At 40.2% G+C, this 26335-nt stretch overlaps 1 protein-coding gene, 1 long non-coding RNA gene and 1 other non-coding gene across 3 annotated transcripts; 2 read left to right on the forward strand and 1 right to left on the reverse strand.

Moving 5' to 3' along the window:
* Nucleotides 1-1107: 1107 nt before the first annotated feature.
* On the reverse strand, nucleotides 1108-16084 carry GATM (glycine amidinotransferase). The gene is made up of 9 exons (XM_068550953.1): nucleotides 15920-16084; nucleotides 14213-14431; nucleotides 8220-8415; nucleotides 7162-7352; nucleotides 6042-6179; nucleotides 5736-5900; nucleotides 4386-4449; nucleotides 3811-3927; nucleotides 1108-1842 (listed from the first exon to the last, which is right to left on the reverse strand). The coding sequence occupies exons 1-9, from the start codon at nucleotides 15986-15988 to the stop codon at nucleotides 1730-1732; spliced, it is 1272 nt and encodes a 423-aa protein (XP_068407054.1). The 5' UTR covers nucleotides 15989-16084; the 3' UTR covers nucleotides 1108-1729.
* Nucleotides 16085-18380: 2296 nt separating this feature from the next.
* LOC137769219 (uncharacterized) lies at nucleotides 18381-26335 on the forward strand. Its single transcript, XR_011074930.1, has 3 exons — nucleotides 18381-18432; nucleotides 21815-21959; nucleotides 26155-26335. It is a non-coding gene; the product is annotated as an uncharacterized lncRNA (long non-coding RNA).
* LOC137777176 (U6 spliceosomal RNA) lies at nucleotides 23629-23732 on the forward strand. The gene has a single exon (XR_011076454.1). It is a non-coding gene; the product is annotated as a U6 spliceosomal RNA (small nuclear RNA).

Raw genomic sequence — 26335 nt, forward strand, 5'->3', positions numbered from 1 at the left:
TGAGAGAAGTGTCTTTGTAGAGCGTTGAGAAGTACAGTTGAGTGACGAGAGGAAGACCCGACTTCTCTCTTTAGAAGCTTAGCTAGTACAGGCAAGGAGAGAGAATTTAACCAGGGAATGCAAATGCAGGTAAATCTATAGAGAATTGGAGCAGAAAATCTGACGGAACTGACACCTGACGGCCTCTTATTTTCTCTGTGAAAAATGAAACAATATGATCAGATAAGAGAACAAAGTGAAGGTTTGGAATAGCCACTGAGGAGAATGTGGAGGGGTGTGTAATAGAATTGCAGAGTAGTATTTAGACCCGGGAATATATCCCCTAAGTGTGCACCAATCCACATGATTGTAAGGTTTCTTAAGCAGGATTCAGTCGAGCGTAGAATGGGCAGGTATTTCTGTGGTGTGTGAAAAAAGACACTAGGCTACAAAGGCATGGTCGAAACCCATGACCACTTCAAAGAACACCTCCCCCCATCCCCACCCCACAGATTTTTCATGGGTCAAAATACTGAGTATCTAGAGAATGGAGACTTTTTTCCTCTTCTGGGGCCTAGGATTAGTCCCTTATATTCAGAAGACATTCAGATATTGTTGACTGATTGGATTAATTAATAAATAAAATCTGACTCTGCTAAACATTTCTGAACACAAGCATTAGGTTTAAATTTTTATCTACTGGAGGTGAATATATTGATTAATTCAAAGCATTAGAACACTGTTCCAAGAGCTATATTCCCATAATTTACTTATGCTTAAAATGATTAGACTGATGCCAAACTCTAATAAAACCCATTCTGTAACACAAAAGTTTATTAGAATAAAAATATATGTACCGTATCTGACATTAAAATTATTTCACATCGCATGTAGGTTTTACCTCCATTAGTTTTTTTTTTTAATGCTTTTAAAGTCTGTGCTTTAAATAATTTGCACATCTGTAAACAAATCTTAGATTACCAAAGATGCAATGTATCCATTAGATACTGAACATCAAACTTTAGGAATTGGAACTGATAGTTATATCCTATTGCACTAAATATTCCTCTAAAATTCTGGACAGAGAAGAAAAAAGAGATTAAAATAAATCACTTGAAATGAGGTAAGTTGTATGAAAAGGTTTTTAATAGCAAATATCACCAATGTTGAGATGAGAATATTAAAAATATTCATGGAAAATTCACTTAAATGTTTGCATAGTCTAGGTTATTTTTTAAAACAAAAAATTAAAAATTACCAAAATTCCTTATTAGAAAAAGAGACAATTACTGGTTCTATAACATCTGTGTACATACTGAGTCTTTTATTTAGAAAAAAGAAGTGATACAAACATTCACAAGTTTAGCAAAAAGGAAAAAAAAGTGACTATTAGGACTAACATTTCAAGCTGCCTTTTGGAAAGAAAATTAAAAACAGAGGTAGATGGTTAAATATATTAGTAGCCAAGTTACTCAAATGACTAATTTTTTGTTTTGGTAGACATTCACCAAATTTTTATGCTTGAAGCCAAACAGTAAAAAAATTTAGGAGAAGAGAGTAAGATCTAGCACAGGTTATTTTCCTTTTATCAAAGAAAAGTAATAAAAATAAACCAGGCTTAAGACCCCTGTTATGGATATGATTGTATAAAGCACTACAGTTCATGCACTTTTTAAAGCAGGAGAATGAACCTTATCCCTAAGCTTCCTAGGTTTATTTGAGGCCAAGCCCCAAGCCCCAGCAGGCCTGGTCAGTCAAAGTAGGACTGTAGGGTGCCTCGGCGCCGGACATCGCAGGTCCAGCAGTGGAAGCCTCCTCCCAGGGAATTGGCATTACGAATGTTAACCTTAATGGTACTGATACCTACATGGAAAGAGAGAGACGTGGCCAGTTAGATGGACTCACATGAAGATTCTTCTATAGAAATGAGCCTAAAAATGGGTAGGAATCCTGTGGTTCTAACCCTTAAGTCCACCCCAGGATAGTCTTTCAATTTTATTCATCAATTATATTTCATCTAATCTATTCCACTGCTAATATAAAACCTTCACCAGAAAGTCAGCAGAGACTCTGAAGTCTATTTTGTTCTATTGACTATTCACAAATCAACAGGTTTCATGAGCGGATATATCTGACAAACGTTCAGAAACAATCCAAATAGTAAAAATTCAAGGCCTTTTAGAATTATGCTTTAACTACTTTGTCAGACTGTTTCTAATTTACCACGTGAATTTAGTAAGAAAAATATAATTTAGCCAACCTGAAAAGTTGACTTTACCTACCCACGTATAAGCAGAGTTTATCTAACACAATTAGCTTGACCAGCCCACCTTAAGGAAACAATGGAACAGAGCTCATCTGGGTTGTATGGTCATACAGGTATCAAAGCTACTCAGGCAATTAGTTTAATCCAGCACCATTTGTATTAATATGGTTATGATGTACATGGCCCAGTCAACCAATGGTATTTTGGAAGAATCTGTTGTGTTTGGCATAATGGGGTTTTAAAAAGAAAATCTATTCTCCTCTCTCGAGGAATCCATTATTTTGAGAGGAAAGCTAAGCTACAGAGTTGCTAAAGGGTCCATTGGTATAGTTAGAAAGGCAGCATGAGTCATCTGGAAAGCCTTTCATGAGAAAGTAAGACTGAGCAGGGCTTTGAAGAGTAAAAATAGGGTTTGGACATGGGTTCAGGAGTGGGCTTGGGATAAGAAGTGGGCTTTTAACCATGAGCATGGGTTTCCTGATAGAAAGACATATCTATCTTAGTCAGATGGCTAGAGCCATATTAACCCTGAATTGGAGAGAATTTAATTTGTTTTAACAAGTTCCCTATGTTCAAAAAGACTTTATTAAAAACAAAATTATAAATCAAATATTTGGTACTTAATAATATTTTAAGTTGAGAAACAATAAAATCTTAATGGACAAGGAAACTGAACCCAAGCAATTGGCTTATTTAACAAAAGCCACGAAAAAAAAAGTGGGATAGCATTAGGGGTGAAATCATTAGATTGGGCTCAATCTAAAACTAATGGGCTAATCTTTTTAAACTGATACTTCATTAAAGAGGGATGTTTCAAAGGGGCAAACAATATCTTCTGAGTAGTACACCTGAAATATAAGACATAAATCAAAACATGACTTGATTTCAACAAGTGTACCGCCTGGCTTTATTTGACACTTAGGATATGTCAAGTAGAATGATAGTGATAAACACACACTTCTGCACCCTAATAATAGCCGTATGAAAATTCTTTCAACGCTTTTCTCAGTATAGAATAACTGGTCTAAATTTTGAATACCACGATAAGCAAATTCCCACCCAAGTAATAACCAGTTCTGCTTTTTAGTTGGAAGCTGAAATGATTTACTGACATCCTCTATTGTATTTCATTACTTTGTTCACAGTGCTTATCACACATATGTCACTTCTATATCTGTATCCTTATACGTCCTTTAAAATATGTAATGACAATTAAATTACTTTTAAAGGACCCCAACAATTTCTTATTTGGCGAAGGGCCAAATCATCTATATGCTCATCTGCAAAGGGGTAGTTCTCCACACTTGGGCACCAGGAAGTTAGATAAGTCACAGGAGATTGATAAACTTATTGCTAAGGGGGTGTCGAAGGAGCCTGGGATGCATCTCCAACCTTTTGAGGTTGTGATTGTTGAAAACAAATATATTGTCCATCTATGAAATAATAACTTGGTGCTTCTAAAAGGAACAGAAATTTAATTAGATAAATCATACATCAGACCTAGCATGTCATTTCTTCTCATTTAATATTTTGGAATATGAACATGTTTCATTTATTGTACATACCCAGCTTTTCAAACATCTTTTGAATCGGGACTTCGTTGGCATCCACCATAACACGCTTTTCATCTAGCATTAAGACATTCATGGAAAGCCATTTGGATGACATCCAGAGTGGGTGATCTAAAAATAGCAATAACCGTTAAATCATGTCTGCTGTTATTCTTGGTTAAAGCAAGGATTCAGAAGTGAAGAATATTCAAGTGACAGCTCAATTCTTTCAATAGTTCAGTTTCCCTGTGAAAATTTATTTTAATCTTAAGACCATCTGTAAATGTTATGAATCAATCCATACTCATTACACATTTGAATTCCATCTTGTCTTTAAAAAGCCATTCCTTGCTTTCTGTGATACTGTTTTATACTGATTTTTCCTGTACTTTCATTTTCATTTTCTATGGAAGGAGAGGTTGTGAACACAAGTCCAGCCTTGTTCTAGTACCCGTAGTGCCAAGCACCAGTTTACTGCTTACCAGGGAAATATTCTAAATTGCTAATATGCAGGCTGCTGTCTATAAGTGAAAGATTCTTGGCCACTGAAGTAATTATTTTAGGCTATGAGTATACAAAAGTAAACATACCATCTGGGATGACTGGTATTGGAGGAGTAACTATGGTCCATCCTGCTTTCTTGAAAAGATCAATCTGCAAGACCAAAATAAAAAAAAAACCCCCCAAACCCAAAGAGGCTTAAATCTATAGATACTATTCTTATCATTCTTGGTCTCTGATAGCCCTTATGATTAATAATTCTTTTTGAGAAGCTGTCTTCTCAACTGCCAAAATTAAAAAATTAAAATTTCAAAACATTTGGATGATTTTGTCTGAATCGTAGTTAAAATGTACACAAAATCCTCAGATTGCCAGATTAAAGTTAAAAAGTAACAGAAATGTTAAAGCTTTTAAAACTATTCTTGTGCTTTTCACAGGTTTCAGAGATTTTAAAAGACCACAAAGATATTTTCCTTGAGAAATTCTCATTAAAGAAAATGAAAATATTTCCTATTACTTAGTTATAAGAAAACAAAATACGACTATGTCAAACCCATAGTCCATCCACTTCATAGTCTGTCACTTTGCGTCTGTGACCATGGTATAAAGACAGATGTTAGGAATATACTCCCAAAGAACCATAACTGTCCCTAGTGACCTATTATAACCCAACCATCCCTAGTTCACATACCCACTTAGTATATCAATAAATTATATTAAATAAATATTTAATAATATATATAATTGATTTATATAAATTATATATAAATAAATTAAAATTAAGTGAATAAGGAATCTTGGTCATTGGGTCTAAATATATAGACTAGAAATGAACAGTGATATGGTAAAATAGTGAATTTTGCAATGGCGCACTGCAGCCCAGCAAATAACACAAAATCACTCACCGCCCAACTGGAAGTAGGGGGCAGCAGGCAGAAGTAGGAGGCTGCAGGGGGGATAGACCTGCTGCAGTGCAGTGGTTCTGCCCCTCCCCTGCAGGGTGGGCCTGGCTGAAGGGGGCCCCACTGGAGAGGGAAGAAGACACCCACTACCTAGTGGTGTTACCCCAGACATGCAGAGAGCATCTTGTTTGCAATTCATCTGCTGAGGAACCTCAGCTGCAAGTTATGAGATAATACCACTCTGTTCAATAAAAACACACACATACGCACAAACTTGAGGCTCTGACAGCAGCAAGCAGCCAAAGTCAGTCTGATGGCACTACACTAATTATCACGGCTATAGTGTATATTTCTGAGTGTTGGACATCTTGTAGTAAATATAACATAAGCAATCCAATGTTTGATCATAATAATGTGAGCATTGCTGAATCTGTCATTTAGAACCATTAGGAATCATGGAAGTGCTTAAAATAATAGTGGCAATTCCTTCAGTTGCCAAACTCTATTGATTTTCCAGAGTCCTAAGAACTCCCCTACCTGGTGACATGGTCGGTCAGGATTGGAGAGCACAAGACCGGGCCCAATGATATTGAAGGTGGCATCAATGTGCATCGGATTGGGGTCTTTAAAGGAGATGATATGTACTCTGTAGTCTGGAGCGAGATGCTTACGCATCCATTCAATGCCCATGTAGTTTGTCACCTGAAAATAAAAAAGGAGACATAAACCTATAAAGATTTGGTTGTATGTTCAGATAACTAAAAATAGGATGAAAATATTTTAATTTCAGAAATTTAAAATATAATAATAAAGTGAGAAATTTCCCAGGTAGCCTTTATCAACCTGGCTTCTCTGTGCAAAGATGTCTCTTCCAGCTCGAATGAAGTCAGCAGCATCAAAGCATGGCTCGAACTCAGTCGTCACAAATTTTCCCTGAGCAGCCAATTTGTGTCTGTCTTCTACAGAATGGATGGGGTAATCCTAATTGGAACAAGAATGAACACACACAATGCCTTGGTTCATGAGGAGATGACTGATAGGGCCTTCATTACTAAGAAAATTAGTTCAACATCATCATTTCCTGAAATACTACTGCCCTGTTCTAGACTGAAACATGCATGGGAAGATGTAGGCCCATGCTACGCAAACCAAAATAAACCAAACCACCAACAAAAAAAAACTAGGCATGACAAGTTCCTCATACTTGGAAGCAAGTGGTACAGAGGCAGTAATGAAACTGAAAACATTCCATGACCCATACAATGATTTATGTGTCTATCTACAGTATTGAAAATCTGCAAGATGAAGTTATTCTGTTCATTTGAAAAAGGAAGTTGGCCCTGAGCCTAACTCATACCATAAAATGCGATGCCATGCATCCCCTACCAAATTTGATTGGGTGTGCGGTTGGGTAATAGATTCATTACTTACTTCTGTCTTTAAACCCATAAAGGGTTTAAAGAAATTTTCATTTTTTTGATTCTTTCTATAAGTGGTCAAATAGTAAGTGATCTAATAAGAGACATATACTTCCTTTCACTGTGAATATGGCCTACAGACCAAATTCTTTTTCTAGAAGAGGCTGGAGTTCAGCCTAGTGACTGTTCTGTCTCCACCAATGAATAGCTGTGCGCCTTTAGACAAGTTTTCCTCCCTGTAATGGAATGAAACTACTCCCTCATGGGGTTGTTGTGAAAAATAAACAGGACTGAGGATGTAAATAAAGTACTTAGTTCAAGATCTGGCACATGGTAAACACCAATAAGTGTTAGCTATTATTATTATTACTGTTATTATCACTTATCATTTACTCTTATTTTCATCATAAAACAATCAGTTTTCGAAAAGTAGGTGATCTCAGCTTCTGAAATACATAATAAATACAAGGTATCAGAGACTCTCTCAGTCTCTGTGGATTATTTAGAAAAGTTACTAATAAGCTCTCCCATAATTGGGGACTTACCTGGTCATAAAGCTCATCAGCCATTGTGGGCTTAGGAGCTGTTGTCCACTTGGCCCCGCGGCGGAAGTAGTCTTTGATAATTGCTCTGTACGCGCGGTACTCAAAGAAGCGAGCGCGCCAGGCCATGGGAGCCTCGATAATCTCATTTCCCACAACTATCAGGATGTCTCGAGGCATTGCACCATATAAACCTGTCAGGCCAGAAGGTTCCAGAGCAACTTCAGTGATGCTAACTTCCAAGACAGAAGAGTCTATATAATGTGATTTCATTCTTTGGTAAAAAAATAAAAATTACAGAAAACCTATATGTGTATATGTATATCATTATACGCAAGTGAAAAAATATTAAATGATACATGCTAGACTGTTAACATGAATTCTGTGTGGGGATGGTGAAGCCAGGCCAAACAGAAAAAAAAAAAAGAAAAGAAAGGAAGAAGAAAAGAGAAAAAGAAGCATCTCTTGTTCAAAGAGATCTTGAACCACCAAGTTTTCACCTTTTGTAACTCCTAACAGAGTTTTTCAGGGAATATCAGTACCACAAGATGAAAACTGGGCCAAGGATCACTTACAACTGTAAATTAGAACACACCGAACTCCGCAACTAAGGAGCCCACCTGCCACAACTAAGACCCAGCAAAACCAAATAAATAAATAAATAAATATTAAAAAAAAAAAAAAGAACGCACTGAACTCAGGCACAAAAACAATCCTGCAGCAGTGTCAGTTAAAAATAAGATGGGAATGTTTCTGTTCCCCTTTTAATTTCTGTTCTTGAGAAAAATTAAATGGAATCCACTGGTCTTATGTAAGGAAATGCTCATGAAGTTTAGAAAAACTGCTTCTTTCAAGGAAATTCTAGATTTACAATGGAGTTTAGAATGTGTACATCTAAGTCTTACCAAAAAAGAACCAAACTGTTCCTAAATAATCTTTAAAGTTTTGAAGGATTATTAAAACAAAGGGATCTCTGAGAAAAAATCAGAGCTTTCTCCTTACATATTGAGAGAAATAAAAAAATTAAGACTCTAGCAGTTTAAGTATCCAACATCACTTACCCGTAGACTCAAAATCAGGAGTTTTATACTTCAAGGACCAATCAATGGTGTCAGGCCTCCTCACTGTCACTCCTTCCATTTTTAAAATATTGCACATTTCTTCAATTTCGGCAACAGCCTTTTTCAAATGATCTTTGGGAAAATGATGGCCCCCATACTTTTGGTAAAAAGTCCAGTACTTTTCATATGTGTTGGCCTAGAACCAGAAGACAGTAAGTGAAATACTTACAGGAAAAAATTACAGCTCAAGATAGATTCATAGGTTGTGAACAATTACTTGTATTAACTTAATGGAATTGAGACTGAGACCACATCTGGTGCAGTGTTCATCCCCAGAACCAAGCACACTGACTCTGGGAAGACACTCAATATTTGCTGAATGAAGATCTCTAAATTCTCTGGATGTTTTGAGACCTTTTGTTCCTTCTCCATGAGATCTTACCATGTGCCTTACCACACACAGCATGTCTGCCCTCATATGGACTTGGAATGCTCTTGGGCCAGTTTTTACATGCTTCATAGACAAAATAGGACATGGACGCTCCCATTAGACAGTCTCAATGAAATCAAATAAGAGAACAAACAAAATAGCTTAATAGAATAAAAGCACACCTATACGAAGATAAAACCATGGGCTACCCAGGCATCCCAGAATTCTGTCTAAAAAACAGCACTTCAAGATACTTTGTAGGAAAATAGGACACTGCTCCCTTAAAGGTTAGGGACATACTCTCAACTATGCTTTGTTTCTCTTAAAAAGCCATTACTGATTATTTTCTCATTCAGCAGAATCACCACTTGGCAAACCTGTGCAGCGGTGCAAGTCTACCTTTAGTGCTTCCTACACTTCCCTGTGCCAAAGTGTCTCTCCCCACCAACCTCTCTTCTCCCCAATCCATCTAAGCTCTCATAGTGCTTCAGGTCCTTTCACCATAAAAAGAAGTGATTTGATAAGCAAATCTCCAAATTTTTAAGTAGCTGAAAAAAAATCTTAACATTTAGAAAGTGTCCAAGGGTTATAGGCATTTTAAAAGACAACTGAATGGAAAGCAGTTGAATGCTTTAAAAAGGCTCAATCAATTTGCTAAAAATTACTGTTGAATTAGGGTAGGTACAACAACTATAAAAGACTGGTTTTCAAAAGTGGAAAAGTCTGGAAGGATTCTTCATTCAGATTGTTTTCCATGTGCAAAGTTCTCAGTCAAATTAAAAAATATGTTGGGAAATGTAGGAGACGCACATGGATATAATTTATCAAGACACATAAAGCAGAATTCCAATCAGAAGATCCAAATGCTAAGAAAAAGCCTTGGACCTTCATCAAAAGATTGGCAAAGCAACGTACATTTATATGTTTTAAGTTTTTTTTTTTAACATCTTTATTGGAGTATAATTGCTTTACAATGGTGTGTTAGTTTCTGCTTTATAACAAAGTGAATCAGTTATACATATACATATGTTCCCATATCTCTTCCCTCTTGCGTCTCCCTCCCTCCCACCCTCCCTATCCCACCCTCTAGGTGGTCACAAAGCACCGAGCTGATCTCCCTGTGCTATGCGGCTGCTTCCCACTAGCTATCTATTTTATGTTTGGTAGTGTATATGTGTCCATGCCACTCTCTCACTTTGTCCCAGCTTACCCTTCCCCCTCCCCGTATCCTCAGGTCCATTCTCTAGTAGGTCTGTGTTAAAGCAGGTGTTTTTAAAATGTTTCCTTATATCATTGATTAACCAACCACTAGTCCTAATCATGCCCGATAAGGTTTCCATTATTATAAATCAGATAACTTCAGACAGTGGTTAAGTGCCATAAAGAAGGGGAAACTGGGTAATGAGATAGACTATCTAGATGTCTAGCTCTTTAATGTCAAAGACCATGTCTTTTCCAGATTATATGTTTCTACTTCCACTTTCATGTCAATATTTATTTATTTGATAAATATCAAACATATGGAAGCAGACCTGCCTCTTGTTAGTTCAATACCTAGGTTCACATCAATTAGGCTGGAGCTGAGCCTGCTGGGGAGGGAATAAGAATCTGAAAAACAGGTCTTCAGCAAACAGGGAGATGCCAGTGAAGCGCTAAAACAGGGGCTGGCAAACTAAAGTCCACGGGCCAAATCTGGACTGCTGCCTGTTTTTGTAAATAAAGTTTTATGGAACATAGAAATACTCATTTACATATTGCCTGTGGTGGTTTTGCACTACAGTGGCAGAGCTGAGAGTGGAGTAGTTGTGACAGAGACCTATGGTCTGCAAAGCCTGAAACATTTATTATCGGGCCCAGTAAAGAAAAACCTTGCCAAACCCTGTCTAAATGATCAGTTAGTTGCTTTATTTTTGAAGATCTATAGGTAAACAATAAGCTCAGTTTCTGGCCCATGAAAAATGTTATCAGAATTAAAAATTTGATTGCTTGTTAAGATCAATCCACTCTTTTAAAAAACAAAACAAAACAAGAGCACTCTATTGTTTTGTACTCCTAGGAGGTCCTGCAGTAGCAACCAGAGGAGAGGATAATAACGACCCTTTATATTCCCCTCAGACATCCTGGTACTACTCATCCATTCACCACTTCCTCCTTCTCATGCCAGGCACATCTCTTACAGCCCACGAGGGGACAAGAAGTCTTTGGAAATTTAACACTGGGTTAAATAGTTTCTGCTGCACAGCCATGTTTTCTTGCTGGACACATTCCAAAGTATCCCATGTGACTATTTGTGCAGAGTGAAGCTTGCTTGATAAATATAAAGTAAACTTTCCTGGGAGAAAAAAGTTATTTGAACAAGTGTGAATTCTCTTGTATAGTTCATACTCTGGCTAAGGTTGGACAAAGTCTGAATGATCAGGCCAGGCTACATTTTCCAAGAGATAGTTGGAAATTATTTACACTTCCTTTATAACCCTGCTAAATAAGTTAGCAATCATTTACCAAGTGTCTGCAAGATAAGAAAACACTATATTAAATGCTTAGCATGTGATGTTTTTAATAATCTGTTGCAGACACGTAGCTGCATTCCTAGAAACTTGATAGTCTTTCAGAGCCTAAAATCCTTTAGGGGTGTTTGCCAAATGAATTTTAAATACTGTCTTTGGAAGGCTAGGAAATCTCAATAGAAACATTATTTATCCAGCTGCAAACTTATATTACATTAACCTTGATCGACTTTGTATTTTTTTTATTAATTTTTATCGGAGTATAGTTGCTTTACAATGTTGTGTTAGTTTCTGCTGTACAGCAAAGTGAATCAGCTATACGTATACATATATCCCCTCTTTTTTGGATTTCCTTCCCATTTAGGTCACCATGGAGCACTGAGTAGAATTCCCTGTGCTATACAGTAGATTCTCATTAGTTATCTATTTTATATATAGTAGTGTGTATATGTCAATCCCAATCTCCCAATTCATCCCACTCGACTTTGTATTTTTAAAAGGTCCTTTTATCAAGGGCTTTAGAAAAAAAAGACAAAAGCAAAACAAAAAGCAGATATTTGATGGAAAGTATTCACTATGTTTGCAGAATAAAAAGCCACATAGCTTTCAAAAATTGTGCTTCCTGACAACTATGTTCCTCATTCCCATAAAATTTTTCTAGCACTTACATCTTCCAACATATCGTATGCTCTAACTGCCTATAAATGGTTTACTACGTTATTTTATATTTCATTGGTCCCCAACTGATTAATATATCTGTGTCATTCTTCTCCAACTAGAAGGTTAAGACCTTCTAGTTGGCCATGCATGTCTTAGATTTAATTTCCTCTCCCTCGATACCTAGTTTCTTATGTGTCATAAAGCAGAAATAACCAGACAAATGAATGAAATCAATACTGCTAAAGCTACTATTATCTACAATCATTATACCCTCAACACACTTGGCAAACTGCATCCGTACAACTATAATGAGTTGTAGTTTTGTCCTTTAAAAATAAGTAACATGTAACCTTTTACCTTCCTATTTAATCTCATTAGGTAGATAGCAACCCTCTTAATAGCTTCATTTTAGTGAGGCCCAGAAATTTGTGGAATCAAGATCACAAGGTCAAATAGCTGATTAACTGAGATTAGCTAATAAGCTTTTATCAAATACCTAATTCAATCCTGATCTCCTGACTTCAGCCTGGCACCTTCCAAAAGTCCATGAAATTTCAAAATCTAAAATCATAGATCAAGTGACAAAGAACTCAAAATAATGTCTTAGAATTCTGATTCCATAAGATCACATGAATATAAAAGTCAATTATTCTAAAGACAAATAGAAGGATAAACTATTGCCTGAATTTGAAATTTAATTCCACCCAATTAAAGTGGTTAGGGGATGGGACTTCCTTTCAAGAAAAGACTTAAAAGATCGTGCCTTTTTAAAACATGTGGATGATACATAAATTAATCTGTTCATCAAATTCCAAATATCAAAACCAAAGGTAGTTTCAGAACAACTAGAAGAAGTTATGACTTTTTCTATTACCTTCTCTTCAAGGTCTAACTCAAGAATTATTTTCTTCGCTTAGGAAGAAGACTTCCTAACTATCCAGCATTTGGTCATTGCTTTTCCCTGAGCTCTCCTGGTATTTGAATTCAACTGCCTTACGCTAGTTGCCATAAGATACTTAGTATTAGTCTTCATTTCTATATAATGAACATCATACCTCTCCAGATGGAAAGCAAGTTCTTTTGTGCTAATAACTCTGGAGCCCTGATACAAGGTAGGCAACATTTCTGATGATGATGACAGTGATGTAACAGAACTTATTTCCTCAACCCACATTACAAATAAAAATGTTAATATTCAGGAAGAATTTAAGTACACTGAAGATATATTTGTAACCCATTATAAATGGAAGCTTAAGCTGCATCTGAAGTGTGGATGGAACCCTTATGCAGTATATAACCGGAATACCAGCCCACAGAGACTCTGGTCATAAAAATATTACAGATAAAGAGCACTAAGAGTTTAAAAAAAGGAAGATATTACTTGTTACCAGGGAAGTCCTGGAAGGCTTTGTGGGAGGTGCCACTGGAACTAGGTGGTAGGAAGAGGGGGAGGTTTAAACTGCAGACACAAGGGGTGCAGGAGGGTAGGTGGGAGACTTCTAGGTGGGAGCAAAGGCCTGAGGCTTGTTTGGTAGTAGTCTAATTTGGCTGTTTATATGGTTATCTTATAAAGTCTGCTGAAACCTGGGTGAAATTATTAGAGGAGAGAGGCTAGCAAAATAGAGGATTGATAGGAGCAGATGAGTAACAATATTGAATTTGGGTTTTAAAAAATTACTCTGTTAGAAGCTAGAGGTGGTTTAGAGAGTACAGCAAATAGGGGAGACCAGTTAGGAGTTAACTGCAATAGTCCAGGCAGTAGATGAGATCCTGACCTAAGGCAGTAGCAGAGGGATGGAGGTAAGGTTCATTTTGATAAAAGACTTGTTCGATCTTGGAGAATGGATGTGGAGGATGTGACTGAAGGAGAAATAAATAAAAGTTTTAGCTTGAATAAATAGGAATGCCAAAAACTGAAAGGAAGGAATGAAGAACGTCCCAGTGTTGCAGAGTGGCTCGCAGCTGAACTCAAATGTGCCATGTCTGAGGTCCAGTGGCAATATCCAGCAAGGAATTTAACGTGTTCATATGGACAGAATTCAGGAGAGAGATCTGGACCAGAGTGGAGGGGTGGGAGGAAACTATGAGAACAGCTACAGTGAAATTCTGTTCAGCCCAACATTACAGACCGTAAAGGAAGATGTGAGGAATAGTGAAAGAACTAATATCCCCCCCACCCCCCAAAACGGTCTCCCCAAACCTGAAGGAGGGAGTAATCATTGGTGTAGATAGTGTCAAATACTGCAGAGATGCCAAGTAAGATATCATCAGCCACTGGATCTGGGTGGTCTTGGGTAAGCTAAAGTGAACGCAGTTACAGAGGAGAGTGGGAGCAGAAGCCAGACTGCAGACCATGAGGAATGAACCCGCTCAGACGTGTGAAACCCCGGCTTTACCTTCACCTCCACAGTGAATGGTGGAACACAGGCATTTTCTGCTCTGCCCACTATCACTTCCTCTAAGGGGTCCCATTCGTTGTAAGAGGAGACAGGGCAGTCCTTGGGCAGAGGATCAGTGGCCTTGTCGTCAGCTGCACAGGAATTCCGGGAGGAAGCCGTAGCTGCCTGGGTGCTCTGGAAAGTTCGCTGCACCCATCCTGTTACAGTTCTTCCAAGCTTCCAAGAACAAAGAAAAGATTATTGTGTGGTCCTGCACAGTACTTGGGGGAGGGGGAAGTAGAGGTGGGATGAAAACCCAGGATAACACAGCCAGGCATTTAAAATCTTTTAGGAGAATGTAAACCGAGATGTTAGTGGATAGGTGGGTAGTGGGGTTACAGATTTTACTTTTGTGTTTATTTATACATTATCTTTTTATCTATTATGTTAATTGGTATAACTCTTTAAAACTTCTCAGAAGATTTAGTCCCCAAAGACCATACACCCCCGTTTATATCTCGGAATGGTTTTCTGCAATCAAGCCTTAAGCAAGTTTTCTGCAGATGATGGGTCACCCTTCTTCCCAGAAAACTACAGAAAGTGGCTCCGGATCTCCCTGCCAAGTCCAGCTGGGGGAGGGAGCCTCCTGTCCCTTTCAGTACCAAAGGTTACTAGTGTTAGGATCCTCTCCCCCCGCCCCACGCAAATGAAAATATAGAAGCATTTTAAATGACTTTATCTTTCAGAATAATCAGCTTCAAACCATCAATTTGTCCTCACTGACACACAGTTCACATTATTTGGCACTGCAATTATGAGAGAGTGACCAAGTGCCATGGGCTTATTTTACAGATGGTCCACAGTACCCTAGCCAAGGTAAGGATTAACTAACCCAGGTACAAACTTAAACAACTAGGAAGGAGATCTAAGAACTTCAAAGAAAGGCTTTTGAAAATGTAGAGCCCATAAACTCTAGAGCAGGGAGAGTCCCGCATACACTGGGCAAACCTCAACCCCACAAATCTCTATCCGGTTCTGTGAAAAGCCTTAGGAAGGAGGCAGGAGGGGAGCCAGGGTGGAGACTAAAAAGCAGGAGGGAGTGACAGCTGTTCTGAAGCCAATTGCTGGGGGAAACCAAACTGCCTGGCTATTCCTGTCCCAGGAGCTAGAGAGGGTTTGCTGCAGGCGCGTGCTTCCATACCAGGGAAGCGGAGGGCAGGACCGGGCAGAAATCTGGGTACAGACCGAATTCGCTCCAACTCCTCTCGCGACTCAGGACTCCACGTTACACTTGGAATGAGCCTGCTCGCTCCCCCTCCGTCCCCGAGTCCCACTTCGCCCCTTCTCCAGTCCATCCACGGTACACGCATGCCCAACTCTCTGCCCACCCATAGCGATGAGCCGCCAAAAGGCCGCCCTTTTTCACTAATCGGTGTTGCTTGTCGCCCTCGCCCCCTCCGGCTGGGGAGGGCGGCGCCCCCCGCGCTGACGGCCAACGCAGCCCGAGGCGCGCAGACCGCAGCTGTGCCCACTGGGTGTGGCCCCAACGCACGCCCCCTTCCCCTGGGACACCGCCAAGCTTCCGGCAGCCGGCAAAGGCTCCTGAAGACGAGCTTCCAAGGGGGCCCAGAAAGGACAGGGTCGTGCAAGGCCGGCGGGGGAAAGCCAGGGAAGGAGAGGGGGAAGAGAGCACGCGGCCGCCCGATGAGGCGGCGGCGCACGCACCCGAGACCCGATGTAGTGCACCGCTTCGGCGCCGCGGCTCCCGCCGCGCAGACACCGCACCCGCAGCATCGCCTCGCGCCCGCTTGGTCCACAAGTCGACTGTTCTCAGCGCTCGGCCACCTCCTTCCGAGTGCCCTGAGAGCGCGCCCGCAGCAGGGTGGCCCGGTGCGCGGCCTTTTGTAGCCTCGCCCCGCCCCGGCCGCCCCCCCGCGCGCCCCATTGGCTGCCGGGAGCAGGTGGCGGGGCCGCGGAGCGCACGGCGGCGCGCGGGGCCGCCCGGGAGTTAGGAAGGGCAGGGAGCGCGGGGGACGCGGGGTCAAGTCCCACGGGCTGGCCCTCTGTTAGCTTGTCAGTCCGCCCACGGGTTTCTGCCGAGCTCTGCCAGCCCCGCCCGGGTCCGCCGAACCAGGCCCCCTGTCTCAGGGACGGGGAGGAGGACGCGATTTCTGACGAGTCAACGTAATGATATATACAAGTATGGTTTTAAATTTACATTTATAGATTTAAATATGCAAAGCGTGAGTACAGTCTCACGTTTAAATTCATCTCCGTGTACTGACCCAGTCCCCTCATTTTGCAGTGAACAAAACCACCTGAAGTTTAGGTGGCTTCTTAGGGCAACACCGGGATGGAGCCTGGAGGGGACCAAGTCTGGAACTCCGGTCATCCGCTCCCCGGGGTGCTGCGTGCTCCACCCACTAGCCTGTTACGTGTTCTTTGGAATACTTGTTTCAAATAGTCTTCGGCCGTGGTCCCTGGCTTGAGAAACTCAGTCATGAAAATAGAGATAAATGTGGGCCAGAAATAAGGGAGGACTACAGGGAGTTTTTTCCCTTCTATTTCATGTATTTAAAATTTTGTTCCAATTTGATAAGGATACATTTGTTAGAAAAGTAGCTCCCAAACAGTGCAAAGTTTTAATTGCTGAGGATTTGTGCAAAACTAGAGAACTCGGTTTAACATTTATGTTGTTAGAAGGAGAGGGGACAGAGAGTATTTCATGTCTGTGCCTACAATATATGTAATTATTTATTTTTAATGAGCTGTCTTTTAAACTGTGGTGTCTTTCACTCATTTTCCAGTTCAGGCGCTAGACAAGCAGGATAGCATGGTGGAAACAGCCATGGAGAGGGAATTGGGAGAATTGGTTTCTGGTCTTGACTCTGTTATAGACTACCTTGTGTCTTCTTGAGTTGCAATCTTCTTATCCTCAAAGGGAGAACAATTGCATTTATTGTCCCCAGCACACAAATGGGCCAAAAGGAGAGATCGTACACGTAGAACTTAATGTGGCACTAAAAGCTATACGAATTTGAGGTAATATTTTACCAGCCCTAACAATAAGGAGGCCTCCAAATGTGATAATCAGGTGAAAGGAGTCAATAAATCTAGGTTCTTGTCTTAGCTTTGCTACTAACTTGCTGTGTGACCTGGAATCAAATTCTTTCCTGTTTCTCATGAAGGTGTCACACTTCTAGTAAAGGCTTTGGGAAATCTCTAACATTTCTCAAACTTTACAGAGTGCCTTCTCCCAGCAATTAAATGCAGCCACCTCTAAGTTCTAATTCTCTCAGTGTACTTAGCGTGGCCAGAGATGTGCTGCTCTTCAATAACGGAATGTAAGGGGACAGTAAATATACACAGCAAGTGGTATTGACATTACTTGTTCCATTTCTGCCTGAGATCTGAGGACATCCTCATGTCACTCATTAAAGGCACTATTTTGATTCTGTAGATGTAAGAATTGGGAGTGTCTGGAAATAATAAGGCCAGGAGGTTATTAAGTTTTACATTACAAAAAAAAACCTCATTATAGTCATAGAACATACCTTTATCTCCTGGAATCCAGAGGAAAGTGTATGGATAGAGCCACCCAGACCAGTCCTACCACTGTAAAAGCAAATCAAAGCACTTTCCTCACCCCCTAATTTTCCTTTCCTATTAATTAATTAATTAATTAATTAATTTTTTATTTTTTAAAATTTATTTATTTATTATTTTTATTTTATTTGTGTCTGTGTTGGGTCTTCATTTCTGTGCGAGGGCTTTCTCTAGTTGTGGCAAGCGGGGGCCACTCTTCATCGCGGTGCGTGGGCCTCTCACTATTGCGGCCTCTCGTTGCGGAGCACAGGCTCCAGACGTGCAGGCTCAGTAGTTGTGGCTCACGGGCCTAGTTGCTCTGCGGCATGTGGGATCTTCCCAGACCAGGGCTCGAACCCGTGTCCCCTGCATTGGCAGGCAGATTCTCAACCACTGCGCCATCAGGGAAGCCCCTTATTAATTTATTATTCATTTGTTTTTTGCTCTTGAAAAAGTTCCGTAACAATTTTTAGACTGACCTTATCAGTTGGAAGCACACGTCTTCCACACTGGTTTGTTTGTGTACTGCTGAGCCAACTCTGCAAAGTATTCGATGGTGATACCTGTTAACACCTTGGTCTTTGGTTGCTGCTTTTTTCAGAAGAAATGGAATACACTGTGAACTCTACCGTCTTTTCCCTCATTGGCAATAGGTTAGTATGACACCAATAACTTTGACTGAGCCAGTACCTGTAGGATCTTGGTGGTCTCGTAGCTAATGGTTATGCATATTCATGTCTAATAGTAGTATACTCTTGTAGGTTAATCTAGAGGCATAATTTAGGGTAATGTGGCAGATGGGGGGGGCAGGTAAGAGGACAAGGAATAGAAAACACATCAGAAGCATGGCAAATTCTGCTTTCCAATATCTCCCTCATTACTGTTGCTTTGGGGATATGCCCAACTCTACCTGGTTCCAACCAACAAAGTACAGAGTTTTTGAAACGTGTCCTGAGATTAAAACAAAAAGCTAGTATAGTTATAGGGTCCAGAAAATAAATAACAAAAGAGCTTATTGTAAGAAATCCTCATTTCACTATCATGACTGACATCAGAATCTGTACATAGGAAGCAATCATAATGTGTTCCTAGAACTTAGAGATACAGATACTCTGTGAAGCTCACGCTCACACACACACACATACACACACACACGTACACACATGGATGAGATTGGCTATCGGCAGAAGTTACCCACTCTAAGAGACATTTGTACCTATAGTTTAAGAGACAGGATATCTCTCAAATGAAATCAAAAAAGTGGGATTACTCAAATTCAAACAAAGTGACTTAAATATATTCTCATGACTGGAATGTAATTAAAGGAAGATGCAATTTTTAAAAAGTATTATTTGGACTGCATTAATAAAATATCTCTGGAAGGGTACACAAGACACGGATAACTTAAGTTGGCCCTGGGACAGGGACCTGGGTGACTAGGGGACAGGGCAAGAGGGAGATTTTTCACTGTATACCCTATTGTACTTTTACATTTTGAACATGTGAATGAATTACCTAATAAACAAATAAATATGTAAAGGACTGCATTTATAGAGGTATGATTGCCAAAATGGAGTTTTTACAAAGGAAGCCAGAGTGTACCATCTATCAGAGTCTATTCATCCAGCTCTATCTAAGGATGGAATCAGAATATTCTGGTGTCTGGAAAGGTGATATCTATTGAGGACAAGAATGATTTCATGGGTTTTGATGAAATATCCTTTAAGAATATTCACCTCCTTCAGATTCTGAGTTTACCAAGCAAGCTTCCAATTCCTGGGAATGGGGACATGGGGAGGGGTTTACCCTGCAGGATGAGCACAAGTGAAAGATAAGGCTGGAAAGACAGAACCTTCATTGTCAAGTATTAAATCCTTTGTCTAGCTTATCCTTCACAGTCTGGTGAGTGTGGTTAGTGTAGCTCAGTCCTTGTTGTCAAAGTATGTTCTCCTTCTCAATGTTCTCCCTTTCCTGCCTGCCTAGTCAATTCTGAGTAAACTGATAAAATTCAGTTTCTGGACCTGAAATGCTGGGGGACCAGCTTGGCCCCCACCGCACCCCATTCTCTTACCTCACAGCATCTGTCACACTGCACTGGAATTGCCTGCTGATCTCTCTCTCACTGGGCCGTTGGCTCCAAAAGGGCAGGGAGCCTCTTTTATCTGCCACTGTATCCCGAGCACAGCGCCTGACAAAACATAGGCCCTCCATCAATCGTCCAGTGAAGGGAGGTGCTGCTCTGAAAGCCCAGGCTAGGATCACCGGACCTCCCTCTTTGAGTCATTGCAGTCATTGATTTCAACATCCTTTCTGTCTCTAGAAATCCTCTCACATAACTTCAGCTATCCCCACTATTCAGCTGACTTCCGAGTTGTTCTTTCCAAGTAGCAGCGCTTTCTCTCCTGAGTGTCTGATCTGCATTTCCAACTACTTGCAGCTCAGAATGTTAGCCTAGTAGCTCTGATACCAATTTTCAGCTATACCTTGGGCAAGTCGCTCGCCTTCACTCAGCCTGAGGTTTCTCATTGAAAATAAAGGCACTAGTCACTAGATAATCAATACGGTCGCTTCCAGCTCTAAAAATGCTATACTTCTACACTGGTGTTTTGTCAGCAGCACCTCAAACTCAGTGTGCCTGCAGGGGAACTCACACCAGCCCTTCCTGCTAACTCTTGTCAATGGCTCCGTCATATTTTAGTCATTTTGGCTTGAAACTCTCTGGGCATTTTTGCCTCCTCCTCCTAATCTAGTCCTCCATATCCAATGAGTTGCAAAATTTTATGAGAGCAGCCTCTGAAACACTGTCCTCTTACACATCTTTTTAGGATTTTTATTAGTTGTCAACAGCAGGGTTATTACTGCCCAGCATTTCTCAGTGTGGTGGAGTCTTTCATCAGATGACCACTGCAAACCGTATCTCCAACTAAGTTAAACCCAGCTTTCTCCAAGTATTTAAAATAATCTTGGCTTAAATCGGCATTCAAACTGACCTGGCTTTAAGAAAATTAAGGAAGAAACATGTAGCGTCTGCTTCAAGGAATCTTCTAATTTCTTTCACTTCAGTCTTTAGTTACCCTCTGGAATTTAAAAGCAGTAAGCACTCTTCTACTCTTTCAGGTCCTAAGTAAACTTAAACTAAAAGGCAAAGGTCATAATGATAATATGTGATAATGTCTTGATACATGAGTATATGGCAGGCAATTTTTGTTAATGGAAAAACAAGTGCACCTGTTCCAGCCCAGTCTTTTACTTTTAAACAGCAGCTTTATTGAGATATAAATTCACATAGCATAAAGTTCACTCTTTTAAGGAGTACAAGTTGGCGGTTTTTAGTATAGTCACAGCGTTGGCCATCTATCATCACTAATTCCGGTACATTTTCATCATCCCCAAAAGAAATCTCCTGTACTCATTAGCAGACACTCCCCTTCCACCTCCTCCCAGCCCCTGGCAACCACTAATCTACTTTTTATCTATTGATTTACCTATTCTGGGCATTTCATGTAAATGGAGCCATGCAATATGTGGTCTTTCGTGTCTGGCTTCTTTCAATTAGCATAATGTTTTTAAGGTTAATCCATATTGTAGCATGTATCAGTACTTCATTCCTTTTTTTTTTCTTTTTAACATCTTTATTGGAGTATAATTACTTTACAATGGTGTGTTAGTTTCTGCTTTATAACAAAGTGAATCAGCTGTACATATACATATATCCCCATATCCCCTCCCTCTTGCATCTCCCTCCCACCCTCCCTATCCCACCCCTCTAGGTGGTCACAAAGCACCGAGGGTATCTCCCTGTGCTATGTGGCTGCTTCCCACTAGCTATCTATTTTACTATTCCTTTTTAAGGCCAAATAATATTCCATATCTATTCTATCCATAGATAGATTTACCACATTATATTTATCTATTCTTCAGTTGATGGACGTGTATAGTTTTCATTTTGGGCTATTATGAATAATGCTGTTATGAACATTTATGTACAAGTTTTTTTGTGAATGTATTTTTCATTGATCATGGATGTATATCTAGGAGTGGAATCGCTGTACCATATGTTAACTCCATGGTTAACACTCTGAGGAACTGGCAAACTGTTTTCCAAAGTGGCTGCACGAGTCTTACATTCCCACCAGCAGCGTGTGAGGGTTCCAGTTTCTTCACATCCTCATCAACACTTGTAAGTCCATTGTTTTTGATCATATCCGTCCTAGTGGGTGTGACATGGTGTCTCACTGTTGTTTTAATTTGCATTTCCCCAGTGACTAATGATGTTGATGGTCTTTACATGTGCATATTGGCCATTTGTACATCATCTTTGGGTCACCTCAGTCTTAGGACAGATAAAAATTAAAATACCTTTATTTAGAGAGGAACTGATGCCCGTTTATAGGAACCAACAGAATTCTTTCAAGTGAGGCCAAATTAATAGTTGTTTAAAAATGCAAAGGGAGAATACTTCTTTAACTATAGAGCATAGGACTCTGGGGTTAAAAACACACTTTTATCTTTAAAAAGTTACAAAAGTTAACGTCAAAGCTAAGTGATTTCTCTTAAGGAAAGCTAAGGAAATTTCTCTTTTAGAGCACAAAAATAAATAGTAACTACTGCTCACATCAAGAATTAAACAATGGGCTTGTAAGAGACATTACCACCAATATTCCTATCTTTTGGAGGAGCCTCTGAGACTTGCTTAGGACTTAGTAGATAATGTAACAAATCTACTGTTTCGAAAAAGATAAAGTTATCATTTTAATATAAATGAACCCACAGAGAAAAACTCAGTTCACATGAAAGATAAAGTATAAGGGGAGGGGGGCTATCATACAGCCCTGCCCCTGACAGTGCTCAATTAATATTTTTTGACTGAATTAATTTGAAAATAAGGTCCACTCTACTTAATAATAGCTACTATTTACTGAGTGCTTAAATGTGCCAGATTAAGAGCTTCATGTATCTTATCTTATTCACTCATCTATGAGGAAGTATTCTTTTTTTTTAAAATAAGGACAAATTTTATTTATTCATTTATTTTTAAATTTTATTGATTGATTGATTGATTTTTGGCTGCGTTGGGTCTTCGCTGCTGTGCGCGGGCTTTCTCTAGTTGCAGCGAGCAGGGCTACACTTCGTTGCGGTGTGCGGGCTTCTTATTGCTGTGGCTTCTCTTGTTGCGGAGCACGGGCTCTAGGCGCACGGGCTTCAGTAGTTGCAGCACGTGGGCTCAGTAGTTGTGGCTCACGGGCTGTAGAGTGCAGGCTCAGTATTTGTGGTGCACGGGCTTAGTTGCTCCGCAGCATGTGGGATCTTCCCGGACCAGGGATGTGTCCCCTGCATTGGCAGGCGGATTCTTAACCACTGCGCCACGAGGGAAGTCCTGAGGAGGTATTCTTAAAATAATCTCAAATCTCATGTAGATGAAGAAATTAAGCCTTAGGGAGGTTAAATAAATTGCCCAACGTCAAACAGCTGCCAAGTGACTGACAGAGGCAAATTCAAACGCAGGCACAGACTTCAAAGCCTGTGCCCTTACCTTTCATACCTCTTGATTTTCTCCAAATTCTCAGGGAAATACGTATTGCAACACAAGGTATATGTGTAATCCAACTACTTGCAATATCAGATACTCTCCTGTAAGCTTCATGTTGTGTCACATGCTTCCATTTATCCTTCAGGATATCTCTGAGTGTTTTTTCTGGGAGTTATTTATCAGATAACTGCCCTTCTTAGGATAACACTGTACCTATAAAGATTGCATGGTAGAGCCTTTGACAAACTGAGCTTGTACAGGTCAGCTATAGCTGAATGCCAAAGACAGGGAAAGACCAGAACATAGTATGAGCACTCCAATGCTCGCTTCGGCAGCATGTATACTAAAATTGGAACAATACAGAGATTAGCATGGCCCCTGCACAAGGATGACATGCAAATTCATGAAGCGTTCCATATTTTTATGTAAAAGAACGAAATTAGAACATTCTCTAACACCATACACAAAAATAAACTCAAAATGGATTAAAGACCTAAATGTAAGACCGGATACTATAAAACTCTTAGAGGAAATCATAGGCAGAACACTCTCTGACATAAATCGCAGCAAGATCTTTTCTGATCCACCTCCTAGAGTAAAGAAAATAAAAACAAGGATAAACAAATGGGACCTAATGAAACTTAAAAGCTGTGCACAGCAAAGGAAAGCATAAAGTGTGAGCACTCTAAACAAGCACAGGAATGGCTTAGGTGTTTTACTGAGAACTCTGCAGAGGCAAGGGAAGGTATTTTAGCATAGGTGTAGCTGTTGCCCCTGCACTTCAGTCAAAGAGGGGAGAACATCAGGAAGGGGATGGATGCGCCACAAGGGTCTATCCCATGGGAATGGTCCTGGAAATAGACTGCATATTCATCCCCACTTGAGTCCACCCTTAAGACTTTTCGCAGGGGCTAAAATAGCTCCACTCACCCTGCCGAAAAAGGTGCCTCACATTTCCCCCTGAGTTGGCACTTCCCTTTCCTAACCCAACAGCCGCCAGCACTGGTGGTGCTGGCCAGGGGTGGGCCACATCTAGTCAGCACCCAAGAGTGAGGAAGGCATTTGGCCAATTCCAGAAATGGTGGAGAAGTTACTGAATCACCATCATTCAGTTATATAATGTCAGTGCCACAAAGATTTCTTTGCCCATGAACAATTCCTGATTTTGCAGGAAATATCCTTGGATGCCTTTGTGGTGGGAGAGCAGCTTTCACTGGACCCTCTCCCTCGTCTCATTCATTCAGCCTAAACTCCTCTCCCAGTATTTTTTCAACCTTCTTCTTAACTCTGACTCCCTATTTTCACGTCTGGCCTAGATCCTCAAAAAAAAAAAAAAAAAAAAAAAACTATGAAATAAGAAAGGGATTGAGTGACCAACAACTAGCGGATGGGTAAGGAAATTAAAACACATTCAGCATTGGGCTCTTAAGTGAAAAAATAAAAAAATTTAATGAATATTTCTTAAATGAATGAATAAATTTAGGATTTAGAGTAAATAAATTTCATCATAGGATAAAACATGCAGCCACTAAGAAGAATGTTTACAGAGAATTTTAATAACCTAGGGCAATTCTTCTGTCATGATATTAAGAGAAAAAGAACAGAATATGAAATTATACATATAGCATGCTGTCAACCATGATGAATACCTATGCACGTAAAATCCTGGAAAGAAATTCACTAAAATTTTAATAGTTACTATCCTTGGATAGAGCTATAACGAGTGTTCTTTATGTTCTTCTTTCTGCTTTTCAGCAACTTGTGCAGTTTTCTCTATGAGCCATTCTTACATTATAATCAGGGAAAAAACCCCGTAAATGTCAATTTTTTCTTTAGAAGAAAAGGATTCTGTGTATACTGCAAAGAACTCTCTTACTGTCCCAGATGTTTTCCCTCACGGCCCCAGGAAAACTGTAAACCCTGCTCTGGGAGAACACCTCCCATGGCCACCTGGCTTCTCTGTGTCCACACAAGTGATGATCTGGCAGGACGCGGGGATTAGCATGGGAAGGCACGTCTGTCTGTTGTGCACTTTGCCCAGCTCTCTCAGATCTGTGCTTGCTGTTTCACTCCCATCTGTCTCGCTTGTTGCTGGTGAGGAATCTCCCCAAATTATCACTCCCAGCAGAAGGCATTTCTCTAACTAGGCCTTGGGAAATGGAGACGTAACATTTGCCAGTTTTCTGTACCCCTCTCTCGGGTTGGCTTGGGCAACATCCCAGGAGAAAGCACTTATCCCCACCCCCATCAAGATCATTTAAGTGGCAAAGCTCCCCCCCACAGTCATGTCATGTTCTCACTAAAGAAAGTCCTGCCTAAATAGAATTATTCAGAATTTGCAAGCTTAGGGTCCAGGTAGGAGCCAATTTTGAATTTTTGCTTAGGAATCCTACATTTCCATTTCTGCCAGGCTGTTCAGAATTTAAAAGCAAAGCTATATACTAAGACTGAGGATTGTAAGGCCTGAGCCACAGATGTTCAGCCGTAAGATGGAAATGAAATGATCTGAGAGGCATGAATGTTTAATGAGGCCTGATTTAGAAATGACAGAATATGTTGCCCACACATGGCCTTTTCTGGAAAGTTATCTTGTTCATGTGAATGTTGACGCATATCAACATTCGCCAGAGAGCGCATCTGCCACGTGAGACGGTGTACTTTTCCGGCCCAGCTCTGTAGCAGCCGAATTACTGACTCAACGAGCAATGTATGGCTGGGAAAATCCAGTAATCCCAAATTCTCATACACAGCCAATTAAAATAAATGTCTACTACTATAGGACAGATTCTTCACTGACTCTGGTTAGATCAACTTGTAATGTTTCATTATTGTCCTTGTTTCTCAGGTCCAAAGCCGTCTCTAGCCTCCACAGGCAGAGCGAAGCAATTCCTCCCTGAGTACCGGTGCACCTTGTTAATACCTCTTTTACAGCACTTGTTACATGCCTGTAACAGCTTGTTTCCAGATCTGTCTCTATCACCAGACTGAGACCTCTGGAGAGCAAGGGCTATAGGTCCCGTACCAGA

The sequence above is a fragment of the Eschrichtius robustus genome, chromosome 1, assembly GCF_028021215.1.
Source record: "Eschrichtius robustus isolate mEscRob2 chromosome 1, mEscRob2.pri, whole genome shotgun sequence".
Classification (NCBI taxonomy): Eukaryota; Metazoa; Chordata; class Mammalia; order Artiodactyla; family Eschrichtiidae; genus Eschrichtius; species Eschrichtius robustus.